At 42.0% G+C, this 19237-nt stretch overlaps 1 protein-coding gene across 1 annotated transcript in view; it reads right to left on the bottom strand.

Annotated features, from left to right (window-relative positions):
- Positions 1-19237, bottom strand: part of COL11A1 (collagen type XI alpha 1 chain) — a 368205-nt gene that overhangs the window by 19233 nt on the left and 329735 nt on the right. Inside the window, exons 55-62 of the mRNA XM_054980352.1 lie at positions 10269-10322; positions 9407-9514; positions 9263-9316; positions 6045-6098; positions 5813-5920; positions 4841-4894; positions 4693-4728; positions 4531-4584 (exon numbers count right to left, since the gene is read on the bottom strand). Of these exons, the coding sequence (XP_054836327.1) occupies positions 4531-4584; positions 4693-4728; positions 4841-4894; positions 5813-5920; positions 6045-6098; positions 9263-9316; positions 9407-9514; positions 10269-10322 (522 nt within the window). The remainder of the gene's footprint in view (positions 1-4530; positions 4585-4692; positions 4729-4840; positions 4895-5812; positions 5921-6044; positions 6099-9262; positions 9317-9406; positions 9515-10268; positions 10323-19237) is intronic.

Genomic DNA, 19237 nt, shown 5'->3' with positions numbered 1-19237 from the left:
GGTGGTCAGGCTTCTGGGTGTGCTGGGCTAGGGCTCTAGCCCCAGCCTCTGGTTTCACGGCTGCTGCCAGGCTCTGGGGCCAACCTCTATGGGCACCTCAGCTGAGGGCTCACTCTGACTATTATTATTATTTCAGTGCCTGATCTGGTCAGGCTTCTGGGTGTGCTGGGCTAGGGCTCTAGCCTCAGCCTCTGGTTCCTGGGCTGCTGTCCGGCTCTGGGGCCACGTTCTGTGGTGGGCACTTCTGCTGAGAGCTCACAGTGTTCTTTCCTTTTCAGTTCTCCTTAATTCTAGTTTGGTGGCACAATGAGTCTTCATGTTGTGGTGGCCACAGGTGGTCGTGGGGGGAATTGCAAAGGTAGTCCTCCTGGTTTCCTCATGGCAAGCAGTACTGGATGTGGCTCAGGGGCAGCAAAGAGTACTCCTGCTCCCCCAGATTCACCTGTGGGGGCTGTGGAGATGGCCAAAGAGGTCTCTCTGCTGGGGGAGAGGATCTCTCTCAACAGTTTGAGGAGGGGGGTGAGGGATCCCTGGAGGAATGCTTTGTGTTTTACGAAACACCCCTCCCGTTCCCATCCAAACTCTCGGAGATGTCCCTGCCTGCACTCTACCCCTCACTCCGTCGTCCGTGGCCAGCTCCGCAGCGCAGCCTGTAACCATTCGTCCTCCTTCCCCTGGGACAGTTAGTGGTCCACGTTTCAATGCCTCCATATGGAGGCACTTTCAGGCCCTTCCTAATGACCCCCGTGTGGTGAGGTGCTGTGGCTGTGATGTCTTGGTGCGCAGGGGCAATAACCCAAAGCACCTGTCATTGACGGTCCTGACTAAGCACCTGAAGAGGCACCACCCGAGCCTGTGGTCTCCGTCCTCGCCCAGCAAAACATCCATTGGGGGGAGAGAGAGGGCTACCAGCTCTTCTGAGAAAGGATCAGTGGGAGGGTCACTGGAATCCACCCCAAGCAAGAATCCTTGCCCTGAGGGTGATACTGGTGGGAGCGGAGAGCTCAGGCAGGCCACACTCACAGAGATTGTTCCCTTGGGGTCTGGGACAGTGCCACTTAGAATGGTGAGGTTGAGGGCTCAGGAGGCGGGCCTTCACGTCTTGGCAGAGACGATTGCCCTACATGGCTTGCCACTATCCATCGTGGAGTGCATGGGCTTCTGCAGGCTACTAAAGCATCTTGCCCGTTGGTTCTCCATGCTGTCGCAGCGCACCCTTGCCCATCGAGTCCAGCAGGTATCTCGAATGAGGGCTGGCACGTTCGAGTCAGGTGCGAGTGGCACGGTCAGGCAGGCCACCCCTGTGGAGGTTGTTCCCTTGGGGTCGAGGACAGTGCCATTTAGAACGGTGAGGTTGAGGGTTCAGGAGGACTCAACAAGATGTGGGCATTTGTATCACCATGGCTTCCCATGCCAGGGGCCAAGCTGAGGGGGCACCTTTGCTGAGGGCTCACCTAGATAATTATTAGTGCCTGAGCTGGTCAGGTATCTGGGAGTGTTGAAAAAATTAGCAAACACAAATAGTGCAATGTCAAATAAATGTTGGAAATGTAAAAATCATGAGGGCTCCTTTTACCATATGTGGTGGACCTGTGAAAAGGCCAAAATGTTTTGGTCTAAGATTTATGGAGAAATGCTGTTAATTATGAAATGTAATTTGTTGAAGAGCCCGGAAATGCTGTTGCTAGGATTGAATATGCAAGAAGTTAACATGAGGGACAGAACTTTGTTATATTATATGATTGTGGCAGCAAGAATCTTGCGCACAATACTGGAAACAAGAAGACATACCAGAAGTTGAGGAATGGATCCAAAAGCTGTTGCACATGGCGGAAATGGAGAAATTGAAAAGGAAATTGAGAGAGCAGAATCCGAATGAATTTTTAACTGACTGGAAGAAGTTTAAGGACTATGTGGAAAATAAATGGGATGTGAGAGGACAACTGTGGACTTTAGGTAGTTATTAAGTAATATGAGCCATGGGAATGAACATGAACTTTACCTTAGATAATAGGGACTACATAGTAATTAGAGATAACAATAAGAAATTAAGGGGTTTTAGTGCTGTTGGAAGTCAAAAAGGGAAAAGGGGGAGGGGGAAGGGATAGGGGGCATATACTGTAATTATAAGGGTAAATGAGTATGCATTGTGTATTATGTAATATGTTAACCCATTCAATAAAATTTTTATTAAAAAAAAAGGTATCTGGGAGTGTTGATGTCACACTCTAGCTCCCCTCAGATCCTGGGGCTGCAAAGGTCCAGAGGCAAGCTCAGTGGGTTTCTCGGCTGAGGGCTCTCATAGGTTAGGGTCTTCTTGATCCTTCCTGTTCCGCTGGGTAACCCTTTGTCCTTTCCCTGAAAAGTTCCACGTCACTCTTTCTACCTCTATCTCTCTGGATGGAACCACTCCGACCCTTCCCTACGACCTCTCCTGTCCCACCTATCCCATCCTTTCTGCAAAGGCAGGAAGATGGGTGAGGCTGGCAGCAGCCTCCTTTGGGCATTTGGTTGAGCCGCACAGTGCCCCGATCCATTGCAACTGCTGTGCCCTCTGTGCAGGGGGGATTGGGTCCCTCGACTACTGTCCTTTCCGCAAAGGCAGGAAAGGCTCTCAGTAGTGAGTAGTGCCTCCTCAGGTTAGGTGTCTGAGTGGTGGGTAACTGCACTAGCCCCTCTCAGTTATCGGGCTGCTTCCACTCTGACCATTCCTAGCGACTTCTCCTGTCCTTTCTCTCCTGTTCTTTCCACGAAGGCAGGAAGGTGGTTCATGTCTGCACATTTCATCACTCACACGGTCCCCATTTCTCCTTCTACGAACCCTTTGGAGACCTCTGCTGTCCATCCCATCCTTTCCGCGAAGGCAGGAAGGTGGCTGGTGTCTGGCGGTGCCACCCAAACTGTTATGAGTACTGCCTGTACTGCCTGCTCAGGTGAGGTGTCTTGGAGTGGTGTGGAACTGCTGTCCCCCCTCAGTTCTCGGGGCTGCTGGTCCTTCTTTCTCCCTCTCCCTCTGTGGAACCACTCCGACACTTCTGAATGACCTTTCCTGTCCTGCCCATCCCCTCCTTTCCACAAAGGCAGGACAGTGGGTCATGTCAGCCGCCACTTCACGAGGGACTACCATGTTACTGCTGCTTCCTTGGTCATGAGGGACAGCATGGCTGAGATTGCATGTATAATTGTACAGTATAGTGGTACAGCATGGTTGCACAGCATGGTGGCTCCCCTGTCAATGGGACTGACTGGACCTGTTTGAGCCGGGGGGGGGGGATGTGTCCCGTGACTCCCGTCTTTTCCTCAAAGGCAGGAAGGTCGGCGATGGCAGCTGCTGCCGCTGCCCTGTTTCTTCCTCTCCCTCTCTGGAACCACTCTGACCCCTCCCAACTACCTCTCCTGTCCCATCCATCCCATCCTTTTCACCTACACAGGAAGGTGGGTGATGTTAGCTGCCACCGCAGAGTACCTCTATATGTTCCACGGATGAGGACTCCCAATGCTTGGGAGCTTTCCAGTTCCCGGTCCATACCTCTCCCTCTCAGGAACTGCCATGACCCTTCCCAACGACTTGTCCTGTCCCATCCCCCTTTCTGCAAAGGCAGGAAAGTGGGTCATGTCAGCAGCCACTGCTGGATCGGTGTCTACCCATTCCTGTCAATGCGTCTTCCGGGTCAGGTGCCTTACTGCAGCCAGAACCCCTTGTTCCCCCTTTCCCTGAACACCTCATCTTCCCTCTTTCCTTCTCTCCCTCTCAGGAACTGCCATGACCCTTCCCAAAAACTTGTCCTGCCCCGTCCCCTCCTTTCTGCAGCATATTCATGGTTTTTTCCCCTGTTCGTGCCCATGTCTATTCACAAGGCCACAACTTTAAGTGCTAGATCCTGCTCCAGACCCTGCCTAGTGAACACCTGCAGGGTATGTCCTGGTTCTCAAGACGGCTCGCAGACTCAGAAGCCTGAGGCCAGAACACTTTTTGGGGTTCCTAGCCTCAACTGGCAGGAGCACTGAAATAGAGTCTCCAAAGATGATGAGAGTGGATGGGTAGGTTCATATGGGAGATATGTTGGCCCCAAGCCATACCAGCAGCTTGAGTTGAGCTCAGAAGCAAATTGGGAGCCTGTGTAGATGGAAAAAGACTAGAGTAATATGTCTGGCCGCAGCATTCTGTAACAGCTGTATCTTCTGCAGTCTTCAAGGGCAGCTTGACGCAGACTGCATTACAGTAATCTAATCTAGATGTTACCAGGACATGTACTACAGTGGCAAGATCTTTCCCACCCAGGAAGAACTGCAGCTGGCTCACCAGTTGGAGCTGGTGAAAGGCACCCTTGGCCACTTTTGCCACCTGTTTATCCAACAGAAGTCCTTTTTCTTAAAAACAATGTACTTCTAAATTTCCTTAAAGAACACTAGCTGCCATCACCATCCTACTGAACCAAGCGACACATCTCTCATTTTGTTTAAAGCTTTAGCATAAACAGTATCTTTAGCATAAGTAACATTCATTAATTAAGAAAGAATTTTACTTACAGGAGGACCAGGGGGTCCTGCTAAACCACTGTCACCCTTCTGACCACTAGGGCCCTGTGAAATAGTACAAGGAACTCCATATTAGCAGTGAAAAAAATTTACACAACAAAGATTAGAACAACATAATATCAATAGCGGAAAAGAGAGACTGAAGATACTTACGGTTGAACCTTTAGAACCCTTGGGACCCTGAGGACCCTAAAAGAAAAGTAACACAAAGATGTTATTGGACAATGTCACATTTGTGCAAAGCTACAAATGTGATGCATACATAAATATACATCCAGACTCATTTGGTGCAGCTACTTACAGGTAAACCAGGGGGCCCAGGGGGCCCAAGAGGGCCAGCAGGACCAGGAATTCCCTGGAAAAAAAGAATGTGTACAAGGTTAATTATTCTAATCAACCTCTGCTTTCTTTATTAAGCAACAAAATAAAATGTCCTGGAAAGGATTAAACAAGAGTTTGCCAACTCAGCTGGGGACTGCTAAAGGTATCAAGCAAAGTAAGTAGATGTTATGCATGAGGGGTTAAGAAATTTGGGGGAATTTATAATTATAGAAATAATAGGGCCTGAGTCAAACAGTTTAACAACTATGGAAAGTTCATGGGTGCTTTGTTGATGGGTACTAGAAAAGAAGAAGAATAGAGAAAATTCTCAAATGATGAGTTAGCGAGAAAGTATGTAACGCTGATGAATAAAATAACAGCATGCATGAACAGGAAGAACAGCCTTCCATTTACTTTAAAAAAGTAACAAATTATTGCTTACTGGATGTCCACTAAATTGCAACTATCTTGGCTATTATGAATAGTCTAATTTATGAAGGTTGAAAGCTCCTTCTATGGAGATGCTTTCGCACTTGAATTTGGGGAATACTTTTTTAAATCCCTGTTGATATGATGATATACATTTTTAGGCAGTTTTTATTTTGCAAATTTTAAAAAAATCTAAACAAAGTAAGCAAGAGCTTGGTCTATGAAGATCTCCTGTACAAGCCACACTTAAGTGTAAGGCAGCTGCCCAAGTGCATTTTGTACATTACATGGACTTGCATTTTTTAACTAATTCACTATATAACTGTATAGTTGCCCCATGGGTAGACTGAATAGTGAAACAGCTTGTGTTTTTTCAGGTGGTAGCTCTTTGATGTTGAACAGTTCCAGAAAACAAATAATAAAAATTACAAGTGCAGTAGGCTGAGGAAGGTGAAAAATTAATATGCATGAAATAATATGGTAAGGAAAGATATGAAAAGTGGGGAAAGTTTTTTTTACTAACTGCATCTCCTTTTGCTCCAGTGGATCCCTGTGTGCCAGGCAGACCCCGGTCACCCTTTTCCCCCTGTTCTCCTGGAGGTCCAATCAGGCCAATCAAACCAGGATGTCCCTAAAATATATAAATAATTGTGAATGCAGTAATACATCTGAAATCAGAATGTCAAGTTAAATAAACATTACCTTGGGAAAGAACGTAATATACTATATATACTAAATAGTATATTTTTGCTTACCTTTTCGCCTTTGGAACCTGGATCACCTTTTAGCCCAGGCAAGCCAGGTGGACCCTAGGAATATCAAAGAAAACAATTTTCAATGAAGATAAGGCTGCCTTTTGTAGTTCATGATATTTAGTTGAAGGTTTTTCAAATACAGACAGAATCACATTCTGAAGCATTCAACAGACAATGTCAGGCTATGCATCAAAGGGCAAAAGGTGACCTTTAAGAACGTGCCCTTACCATGTGCTTATCACAGGAGTTCACTGCACTAATGGCATACATGATTTTGACCCCCACCTTAAAGGGCATCTGAAATCCCCATGCAGCAATGAGAAAGCTTACTAATGGACAAGTCATTTAAAAGCATATTCTGATGTATTGTAACTTTATTTTGCTAGTGGTTATATTTAAACAGCGCTAGCAAGACAAGGAGGCTTACTTGTGTGGCCCATCCTTCTAGATGTAAAAAAAAAATGCTTTGTGAGGGGAAAACTCTGTATCCATCATTGAGGCACATTTGACATGCGTGTCTAGTCATTCTGAACCATGAAGATAGTACTTGGCATATGATCAATACTATTATCTCTGGTGCTGGCTCTATCCCTCCCTGCTACTCACCAAGTAGGTGATACTCTGACAAATGTTTGTTGGGAGATCTTGAACTGCACAGACCACTCTCCGTGGTCTCTCTGGATCACAATTCATGTATTTTTTTCATTTTGTTGAGTTCAATATAATCTAATATTCTTTGGGGCTTTCTTCTTTCAATGATATTGCTGCAGACCAAGGAAGATGTAGTAGTGTAGTAAATCTAGAACCCCAACTAATTCTGATTTATACAGGACAAATATTCTTTATCAGGGTTTTCACCACCATTATAAATGCTTAGAGCACATTTTAATGATAAACTTTTCTCAGAATTCCTTTGGCGCCTCTCCTTGATAATTTTTCATGCCATATTGTTTACAGGCATATAAGGGAAGTATGTTAGTAAGACACTTAATCATTAGGGGAGAAAGCTCATACATCCGTTAAAGAACAGTTGGACTAAGGTAATTTTAATGGCAATTAGAAGGGAAATATTAGGATAGGGAAGATAGTAAATGAAGATTTTGTCATTATGGGCTAATTCTTCTATTCAGGTAATTCCTTAATTTTATTCCCAACAACCAGGATTGGGGGGAAAAAACCATTCATCTACAAATTTAATCAATCTTTTCTGATTTGCACAAAGGATATTGCTGATATTTGATCAGTAGAGAACTACGTGAAAAAATCTATATTGGCAAATTATAGTGGGGAAAAGTCTTTCATTTACTGATGTGTATCAATTACTCTTTTCACATGTACTTGTGGTGTTTGGAGAGGTGCTAACAGGAAGGTGTGTTTTTTTTAAGAGACAGCATCATAGGTTGCCTGTTGCTAGTGGCCATCTGTGGAAAAATGATACAGGAGCAAATCTGTGTGACCCTTAACCATACACAAATTTGAAATAGCTGTTCTGCTTACAAATGCAGTCCACTGTACATAACTTGGTCAGAATTTGTGGTATATGAACTTTTAAGAGGCAATCAGTATTAAATTTTCAACAATCTATAGCTAATTAATGCACCCCTTCCTGTTCAAACTGTATGTTTAGTTTCCATCCTATCCTATTCCAGTCTATCAATAAAAATAAATGATTTTTTTCCTCTTAGACATTTAACAAATTTTCACAAAGCATATTGGGACAAGTGGGAATGCATGACACACCTTTTCTGCAAGTAACCTAGTAGTGTAGCTCTCCTGGTTCCTACAGAGATACACAACTAAGTACTAGGATCTAAGGTTGCATTTGAGAGCCAGCTAAGCTGTTACTTTAAATTTAGAGATTCAGAAGCCAGAATCACTGACACTGCAGTTGAAATCTCTAGCCTAGATCCAACCATTTTGGTCAACAAAGTCTGAAGACTTCCACCGGCCTAAGGATGCTCCACCAACTTAACGAGCTCTCATATTGGATAAAGAGGCACTTAAGTTGGCCAAAGACGACATACTTTGCTGCATGGAGTGGTTGAATCTAAGCTTGTTTTCCCCATTTCACATATTACGTTAGCTACAGGTATGTTACCACGTATTCAGGAACATGATTTAAATGAATGCATGGATTTAAGAGAGGTAAAATACCTCAAGGAAGAATGAAAGCAAAATCATCCATGCTTGCAAAAGAGATTTTCCTGGTAGATCATCATAAACTTTATTGTACTGGCTCAAAGCATTAGCACCTGATAGATCATACCACATGTCTCCTCTTTTTAAAATGTTTGTAGGTTTGCATCTGAGATTGATTTCCATTTTATATCAATATAGTATGCATCCCAGACTAGAGATGGGCATGAACCAGAAAAAAAAAAAGAACCATGCGGTTTGTGGTTTGTCGCATTTTATGAACCATGAATCACGAACTTTCATGAACCTGTCCCGGTTCACAAACCGGTTCATTTGGTTTGTGAAAATGTCACATCCAGGTTAGCAAAACATTACTTCCAGGTCAGCAGAAGGTCTGCAGGAAGTCCATCCCCTGTTGCCTAGGAAACTGATTGATCGGCACCAGACTGTCTGCAGTGACAAACCAAAAAACAAACCAACTGAACCAACCTAAAGTTCATGGCAGTTTGTCAGAAATGGGCTCTGACAAACCACTGGTTCATGAACCATGAACCGGCCCAGTTTGTCACAAACTTTGGTTCGTATTTCGGTTCATGCCCATCTCTACCCCAAACACATGATGCTCTATTAAATGGTTGCTGGCTCCAAAAACAGAGCCATGACTTTCAGTTGGTCTCTGATATTGACAGTACACTGTGCCATCAATTGTATATTATGTCCCAAATCCAGAGTCATGAAGAAATGTCTAGTTTGCGCTAGGCCTTGATGTACATTTCCAAACACCTCGTCTGGCTTCATGGGGTACAATTCTGCTGCTGTGCCATGTGACACATTGGATACTTTTGTGCATATATGTTGAGTGGTAAGACCCAATATGGCTCTTGTACTTGGAACAGCCTGAAAGAACTTTTGCTGCACTGTGTTAAGTTCTAGGATTTGTTTGTACCCAATTTTATTCCAATAACAACAACAAATCCAGCAGATATTTCCATTAGGTTGGAATTTGATAGCATCTTCAATATAGGATGTACGATTAAGAACTTGTTTCGTTTAAAATAAATCCCATAAGAAAAGGTACTTACCATAGGACCTGGTGGGCCATCTTGACCCGGTGCTCCAGGTAGGCCTTGTTCACCCTATAGGGAAAAGACAATTTAAGATTCTTCTGTAAGAGTGTATTACAGAAAATATGAAGTCATTTAAAAGGTGATGGTTATTACACTCACCACAGGTCCAGGAATACCCCGAAGTCCCTCTGGGCCAGGTTTCCCTGCAGGACCCTGAGGTCCAACTGGGCCTGTTTTTCCTGGAGCTCCTTCTGCACCAGGTTCACCCTATAAAAATATACCAGGTGAACAAAGTAACATTAATTGATTATTTACCTTTAAGAATAAAGAGGAGGAGACTAAGAAGAAGTTCCTTATGTTCAGGCCAAGAATTCAGCATTCTGAAGTCCAAGTCTTATTGGCGCAAAGACTGAGGAAAGTTCTCATTGCTTCTGACAGATGGACACACTGCTCAGTTTCTATGTGGGTTTAGAGCAAAGAAGTGTGAATCCAACTGGTCTGTTTTCAGTCAGAATTCCCTCTTCTAAAGTGGTATGCTTGTAGGCTTTTTATTATTTGTGATCTCCTTGGCAGATGCGAATAAATGCTGTGTATCCACAATTCTTCTAGAATTTTTGGCTCTAGACTTAGGGTTGCCATTCACTTGCCATTCAAGTATCACTCATTACTTGTAGCTTGGCCTTTAGAGTACAAGCCAAGCTATCTATGTTTATTTTGTTGGCAGGTCAAATTCACAGAGCCCTGTGATAATACCAGATATGGCACAGTGTTCAGTGCAGATGCAATGGATATCACTCAGGCAGACACACTGAAAAAAGAAATGTGGCTGAATGATAGGTTGCTTGCTTCATATGTCAACCAAGTCATAAGGACTGGCCTTTAGTGCACTCCACTATCCTTTATTTTTGATTTAGTATGTTAAATATACAAGTAAGAAGAAAGGACAGAACGGTGATGTCATTTGCCACAAAATGTCAGAAACAATAAGCTATTTCTGTAACATGAAAAACATTGAATTTACCTTTGCGCCCTTTTCACCTTGTCTTCCTTCTGCCCCAGCTGCTCCCGGTGGACCCTGTTACAGGAAGAAGAAAATGATACATATGAGAAAAAGTGCATGCTCACATATCATCATTCCCTCCAGCTACGGTAGACGATCAAGTGCCGATCAGTAGGCCAATAAAATAAGAGCACTCACAGACATGGCAGGGTTTTCTGCCTACTCGGAGTTCCTCAGGTATGAGGAAGAACTTTGTTTTGAAAATTAAAAAGACACACACACCCCACCACCACACACACACCAAGCAATCCTGAGAGCATTTGAATGAGGGAGAGGAAAACAGATCAGGATTGGGAACTGGCCTGGTCAAATCCCTAAAGTAACCTGGAAAAGAAGAATTGTTTGTCAAGAAAATTCCCCAATTGCTTCTTCTTTCTTTGATTCTTCAAATATGTATGACATATTTTAAATGTACATCAAATTGAAGAAAAATATAACCAGCAGTTATGCTTAGATTATCTGAAATGTCAATGAGTAATAAAGCAGACAAAATGAATCAACTTCAAAACTCAAACAGATTCCTTGGCTAAAAAGTCATAGTTCAAATTCTGTTGAAAGTTCAGAGGATGATGTGATTGGAAATTTATATTTTAAAAAATTCTTCTTTTCTACAAAGCAATGCCCCCAAATGGTTTTTGATATAAAATACAGAATTAAAAACTATAACATAAAAATAAACACTATTTACCATATTTTATACCATCATATATATTTCTATAATACTTGTTTTAATAACATAAAAGGTATCAGAAGGTAAAAAATTAGCAATGCAAAACAAATGCCTCAAAAGACAAGCAAAGCAAAGGCTCAGTGGAAAAGAAGTCCTTATAAGATGGCTAAAGGGTTACAAGAAATAAGCCTGTTGGGCATCTATGGAGAAGTCTGAGGGGTATAATATAACCATAGGGAATGTCCGACTTTATGCAGATTTTCTCTAATCCATTGGTTTTATACCAATAGTTATCAGTTCAGTGAGAAGACAGAAGGGGAATGATTCACTAAGCCCTCCATTCCCCACTCTCCTCCTCCATCCTTCTGATCCAGTGACGAATAGTATTGACCATAGTCTAATTTAGACTTCATATTTTAAACACTGGCTCAACAGTTAAGCTATTAAGCATAAGGACATGTGTGCAGAGGGGACATGTGAGTGGGAGAGAGAATGCTCCTTTCATTAATTGAAGTAGCCACCCAGCCTCTTCTTTCTCTGACTATGTCATTAGCCAGCCCTTTGCAGGACACTGAAGGTGACACAAGGCCCTTGTTCCGATTACACCAATTTGTGTTAGCCAACCTGAGTTTCTCTTTTTGAAAAAAAAACACCCATGTATATAAACAGTATAAACAAATTTCTGTGCACATTTCCACCTATTTGATCAAAGCATTGCAAAGGCAAATTCCAACAGGTGGGTAGGTCTGTATCAGCAAGAATTGCTGGGGTTACTTGAAGATGAACTGATTTACAGTGCTGCATGCTTTTTGTGTGCAGCAGCTCTTTCCACACACACAATAAGCTTAAAAATATACAAAGGAATACAAAGGATCTCCAAATTACATGCAAAATGAAAGGAACATCTCCCTAAATGAAGAGGGAAAATCCATCCATCATGGTTAGATACAATACACATACAAGTACCTTATTTGTGAACAAACAAAACACAACATAAGGCACTCCATGGGTTTTCCTCTACAGATATCTTTTCATAGTGACAACCACATTGTTATCTATCATTATCAGCAAAGATGCTTATGTTTGTATTGACTGTAATGAGATTTTAGAAACTTTAAAAACTCTACATGCATCTATTTGATTAGACAGGATGTTAGACTAGAAATAGTTGTGCTATAGTTCTCAAAGACAGTCAAAGAATGGTTTTATTTCACTATTTCCGTGATACATACATTTTGGCAAAGCAGACGAGTTCCAAAGCTTGCCAATGGCTCATTTTTTTAAATTAGCAGCTGTGCCAGCACCTTTCATCCATGTTCATTCTGAAGGGTTAAATGGAGGACTTCACCAAGAAAGCCACAAAGCATACTGTCTGAGTTTGGCAATGGGCCCTCTTTAAAGCATAATATTCTCTTGCACATGTGATGTCTAAAGCCTTATTCACACAATACAAAACTAATCAATGTGATATAATCACATTTTTTTAAAAAATCAAATGATAAAATCAGTAAAGGCATCTGGAACAGAAAACATTTTAGTAGCTTCTGGAAAACCACAAATGAAGAGATCTTCATTTGAGACAGGGAGTTCCATAGACTGGAGATTACATATGAAAAAGCCCTGCTCCGCATGCCTTTCACCATAGGTTCGCTCATGGATGGCACACAGAGCAGGGTACCAGATGACAGTCTTAGACAGGTCTCCTCCAACTTTTATTGCCTTTTTTCTTTTTCCTTCCCTCTCAGGCTCCATTATTAATTCACTAGCAACAAAGCCTGTTGTGTTTAACAATACAATGAGCTCTAGCGGGGCCTTGTGAGGGCATGCACTGCCCCAGCAGCATTCCTGCGCTCCGCAGTGGGCCAATTTCAGCCTCAAATGGGTCAAAATCAGGCTATGTGGAGCACAGGAGCACTCCAGGGCCCATCATGCCACCCTGGCAGCGTTCTGGAGCTCCGCACCAGTCCCATTTGGCCTCAAACAGGCGGAAATCGGGCCGGTGCGAAGCACAGGAGCACTCCAGGACCTACTGCCCTGCCCTGCAGCATCCCTGCGCTCTGTACCAGCCTGCTTCAGCCTCAAATGGGTGGAAATTGGGTCAGTGTGTAGCGCAGGAGCACTCCAAGGCCTGTCGCGACATCCCGGCCTGCTCGGTGTGTGCAGAGGGCTGGGCCAGCCTGGCAGACTTTCCTGGTGCCTCAGCAGCTGCGCAACCCTTCAGAGGAAGCTACTGCAGTGATGGAGAAGGCTGGTTCAGGAGAGCAGCCATCCCCGCTGGTAGCACCAGGCCGTGCCACACCTTCCCGCAGCTGCTGTGGAGCCTTAGGAGGGGTGTGCTGGCCCTCCCCACTCCTCCTAAGCAAACCATATGGGCAATGACTCTTATTGTGCAGGCCAGTGCACCTGCATGGGGATAAAGAGTGAGTCATCACCAATATGACTTGCCTTTTATACAGTAGGATACTTGTTATTCCCATTTGGTGTGGGATTCAGGAAACACACTTTTAGCCCATTTACAGCAAGAAGGCTGAGAAAGAGAAAAAAGAGGCAGTAGCAAAGTATACCCAGACTGGCTCAACCAGAGCTCACTAGAAATACTAAGAGAGTCTTATTGCATCAACATTCCTTTTAAACTAAGAAGTCTGGTTATATCAGGCCTTTGAGTTTTCCTCTTTATGTGATTACTTTCTGTTTTCCAGTTTTATGTTAGGTAACTAAGACTGCCTCTTTCCTACCTCAAGTCTTTTCTTCCTTTCCTTATTTAGGGAAGTTCCCAAGCCCCAGAACTCAATTAATAAGCCCCCTTCTGAGCTTGCCTGAATTTTCTTCCCCTTTCTTAAGACTTGAAGGAAATAAATCTTTTCTACCCATAACTGAATTTGGAATATCCTCCATGTAGCACACAGTATTTGGATCCTATCATATGTCCTGCATTGTACTTGAGGTGCTCAGTCTTGCCCTGCCTGACAGAGTCCATGTGTCCTCTTATTTTTTGTTCTTCTGGGATCTTCACTTGGATTCGGTTGCTTGGGTCTCTGCGTCTGACGCTGGCAAGCACCCCTCTGATTGGCTCCAAACCTTCTTGCTGTGCATATTCCTAAGGTTTTGTCTTATTGGCAGCATAGATGCTTGGGAATCCTCCCTGAAGAATTCCAGCTCAGGATGCTATTTGTATTGGAAACTATAAGCCTTTCACATTGTCCAGGGTTGAGATTTCCTTGGATAAGTGGTGCACTAAATTAAGAAATATAGCGGCACTAACAAATAAGATTAGATTAATTCATGGGAGAAAAAAGAATGATGATTTTAAAACAATCTGGAATGGTTTCATAATTTATTTAATGGATTTTACAGAATATAGCTCTTTTAAGAATGTTCTTTAATTGGATGGAGACCCATATCTGAAATTTGACTAAGGTATTGAATAGTTACTTTACAGGATATTATTATTTAGAAATGGATTTAATGAATATATCTTAAATTATAACCAATTTGGATGGAAGCTGTTCCCCCCCCCCCTCTTTTTCATCTTGTGTTTTTATTTTTTGTTGCTTATTTGTTGTTGTATAAAATATAAAATAATAATAAAAAAATTAAAGGATACTATAAGCCTCCCAGATTTCTGATCTACCTCTCACGACTGTGATGGAAGTGAATTTAATAGACTAGAATATTTTACGTGCCTTTTCTATCTCTATGCAACTTTACTTTATTCTCAGGTGTCCTTTGAGTATTTTTACTGTGCCAAGCAGAGAATGAACACTGGAGCAAAATAGTCAAGCAGAAGACATGTGAATGTTATGTTAGTTGCCGTGAATGCTGAGGCCAATCACTGTGAAGTGCCTGCTATTTGTAGATGGGAAAACATTACCCAAAACACTAGACATGCATAGCAAGCAAATCTGTGGATAGTAAGATGCACCTATAATCACTATGCACCTGTACTATGCACTATACCACACTTACAGGCTGATAGAGGAAAACTCTTTTTGAACTAATTATGCCAGATGTAGCTGTAGAATAAGAATACAGAAGAGAGAGAGAGAGACCAGCTGCAGCCATAAAAGTTACTTTCAAAGTGCAAAGAAACATTTACTGAACTTTGGTCTGGATAACGGACAGACAGGAGAGGAGAAGTGACAACAGAAGGAATACAGAGAAGAGGAGCGGGTGGTAAACCGCTCAGCCAAAAGAAATAAGCTTGCTTCAACCTCATTAGATTAGCAGAACTTTCCAAGGCTACGAGGAGCCCCAAGCAATAGAAGCGGGGTACCCAAGTAGCTTCAAACACATTCTGAAGGAGGGGAGATTGCTTCCCTCCCACTGTATCCAAAAGAATCAATCTCTGCTTGTAAAGTACAAGGTTGCTGAAGGAACATTTAGACGCCCTTGGCAGATGTTACACTGTCAGGAGGGCAGGAAATAATGTGAACTTTATGAATGTGAAAGTATGAGAAAGGGAAAAGATGTTCCTTGAAGAGATAAAACAATGTACTAAGGTGATAAGCAATGCTAAATGGGAAATATTGTAATTGTGTTGCTGACCAGAATTATTCTTCCAATGGGGGACCACTAGATCATTGGAGGTGGTCACCTGCATAAATGAATGGGGGTCACAATTATGTTTGAGCCAATGGGACCCCCAATATTGTAATGAGCCAAAGGGTACAAAATGTCTTGCACAGCTATTGTAGCTTCAACGAGCGTTGGGGATGAGGGAACATTTCACTCTCTGTGTAACTGATGTTCCTCCACATTTAATAAACGTAGTAGACTTGTTTCATTCACAGGACTCTGCATCTGTCTCTTCTTGGAATTGGCTGAGGGACATTCGAACCACTGATTGTGTGCAACAACTGCCTCCCCTTTCATGAATGGTACACACTAGAGATGGGCCCGAACCAAAAAATGCCCAAGCCACGTGGGTCGTGGTTCATAGCATTCCACGGAACCTCGAACCATGAACTTCTGACCTTTCCCCAGTTCGTTGTTCCGTGGCATTTCAACCACCCTGTACCAGTGCGGGACATTTGAAACAGACAGCCCCTTTCTTCTGCTGCCTGGGCAGAGTCCTACAGCATTAGATTTAATTTTGTTGTGATCTCTTCCACTTGCTTAGGAGCTCCACATATTATCATAAATTCTGAAATTGCAGAATGATCCTTTTAGTTCAGAATCAGATTTAAACAAATGCAAGATGCAGTGAAAGGAATGTATTTTCCCTACATTTGGCTATTTCAGTGTGAAATTGGACTTCAGATTGAAAAGCAGACTCATGCACAGAAATGGGTGTCTAATATTCACATTAGACTATTTATGGTAACTCTGTGCATAAAAGGATTTCTTCATTTGCAATACTATTGAAGATAGCTCTGTCAATGTTTTCTCATTACCCTCCACTTTGTATTAAAAGCTTAAGCTCACTTGGAATTTCTGATTCACAGTGGGTGGCATGTGGATCTCTAGACTGGGCTTAATTTTTTTTTAAAAAACGTACTGCTCATTCCAACTATGTTTACTTATTAAATTGATAATAAAAGTAACATGGAGATGCTCTAGGGATAATTAAAAGAATAGAAAAGACACTTTTATGCATTGCATTTTTGTTTAACTGTACATTTAAACTGTAAACTGTGAAAGGGTGTTTGAAAATGTTTACACCCATCAGATGGCTGACATTGATTGTGCTTCTCTATTGAATGTACATTCAAAGGCAAACCCACATTTCTTGCTTCGTAACAGTATCATATTCTGTGCAACGGCTTTGTTACAAAGCAATTAACAAATCCTTCTCACCTCCCAAGACTTACTTCAAGCAGGTTTCTAAAAGGGTTAAACCAACTATCTTCTTATATGAGAAGTCATGAAAGAACTTCTCAATAATAATAAATATGTTTTTTGCATAATCTAGTGATGCAGCTGCAACATCAATTAACAGAGCTTAAGAACACTGTGATCGCTAAATTATAAGTACAATGAATGATGATTGCTAAACAAAGGGGGTACAATCGTTATCACACAGTGCCAATTCTTCACTGAATGCAAAGTGGAGGAATGAGCAGCTCTTGTAACACCCTCTGATTGCTGGCATTTCACAGATGGTACTTCTGCAAAAGAAAGACAGCTAATTGTCATTTACTTTACTCTCCCGCTCTTGGGTTTCCTAAGCATTTGGTAAAATTTTAACTGGCAAATGAGATCCAATAAACAAGAATATGAAATTAATATATGTGAGTTACATCTCGACCCAGCTCTGCTGTAGCAGTAGTCACAGACAATGCATCTAGTCAATTGAAAAGGACCGATAGGAAATGAATCCAGGTGTGCATCAGCAACACTCAGCAAGAAAACTGACCAGTTCAAAGTGCTGCATATGTAACATGATCTCTCTTGCAGGATTGAGAGGCCTCTTTTAATCAGTATAATATTTATAATTTTATGTTACACATGGATGTGGATGCATTTACCAAATGTATACATTCCATACAGGAGTCAACAAAATGAGCAGAAACCACTTTCTCATTTGGCCCATTGTATGTTAACACTCTAAAGCTTTATTTCACTCTTCAGCAGAAAGATTTCCTCGAAAATATGTTCCAAATGCTATTCAGAGTCATCAGTCAGCTGACTGAAAAGAGTCACCCCCCCCCTTTTTTAAGACAGGGTCATTCATTATTTACAAGACATATAAATATGACAAGGGCATTTGTTAGGATCAAATAACTGTTTGCCATATTATAAGGCTTTTCTGTGTATAAATATACATCCAGGAGGAAAAAGGAATTCCACTTCATTTACAAGTGCTAGAGATATCCTGCTGAGATAGCAATATGCCCATAATGGAAAAACAAGCCCAACATAAATCATTGTTATATTTCCCCTGCCCAAGTTTCATGTAATTCTACATGACATATGAAGAGGGCTAGCATTTACCTGACCAAGCATTTTACTTTGGGTACAAATTTTCCAACTGGAAGGCACATTCTACATATAGTCAGAAAGAATACATTCTCTCATACAACTCTCTCTGTGTTTTTTTAAAAACTGTATTCCAAGAACTTGGGAGTTCTTTTGCAGTCAAACTTTCCTCATTGAGAAGATCAGGAGAGGCAGAGAAGCATCTCAAAACACAATGTGACCAACTAGCCATCTTCCTGTGCCTTTGCAAATAGAAGGAACTACCAGGTGTATTCAAAGAAACAGTCTTGGTTCCTATAGAGTGGAACTGAGAAATCTTATGCAATGTACAAAAGATTTTTCTTCATTATATGAATTAGAGGTAGAAATCATCTCCTAAAGACAGAAAAGTGGAAGACCTAAAAGTCTAAAAGTGCCCACCCACACCCACCCCTTTTAAATTTTTTACTGTGCACAAGGCTGATTGCATGCAGGTCCTGTTGCAAGCAGGCTTCCATGGCTGAATGGAAATTTGAAGAAAGGGAAAGAGCTTGGTTTGCCATACAATAACATGTGGATGCTTGGGGGAAAGCTGCCACAGTTCCAAGGGTGGATTATACCTCTAAGGACGTGTGGAAATGACCTATCTCTTGCTCTGAATTTTGACATACTTTGGTTCTTTAATTGTATAAGACTACACATACCCCCTGATGGGTCAGTGGTATATAAAGCAATAGTTGGTTTGAAAGCACCCTCCCATGATGGAAGTTGGTATTTCCAGTGCAAGAGAAAAGTTCTGAAAGCCATAAAGGGATTGTGCAAAATTCTAGAAGAAATAACAATGTACTGAATATGACTGCTTATGTCTGGTTTGCACCGCATCCTGTGAACCAGCCAGCACCTTTTCAGATTCAGCTTGAGGCTAACTGATTAAAGGCAACACTTTCATAACAATGATTTCAACAATGAGTTCACAGAAAAGATACTCCCATATCTTATATCGAGGGCTGGTTAGATTTTGTGCTAATGAATTCCTGAGGATTTGGGGAGGCAAAATTTAATTGCCAACAATGATATTGTTGATCTAATCAATTTGGAAGAATACTCTAATTGATTTATGGGGATGAGATGTAGAGGAAAAAATGATTTGGGGAAACAATTAAAAGAGCAAAAAGAAGGGAAGGAAACAGTCCATTGCTCAGGAAAATGTGAAAAGGGAAATTAGGAGAGACAATAAAAAAGAAACCAGAATGTAATTGTGAAGAAGAAATGACAACAAACACATTAGGCAACGTAAATATGAGAACCAAAGGGGCTTCCACTTCTAAACAATGAATCTATATTCCATCTCCCGCTCCTTAAG

This window comes from Eublepharis macularius, chromosome 5 (genome assembly GCF_028583425.1).
Source record: "Eublepharis macularius isolate TG4126 chromosome 5, MPM_Emac_v1.0, whole genome shotgun sequence".
Lineage (NCBI taxonomy): Eukaryota > Metazoa > Chordata > Lepidosauria > Squamata > Eublepharidae > Eublepharis > Eublepharis macularius.
This window is presented reverse-complemented; position numbering and strand designations above follow the sequence as displayed.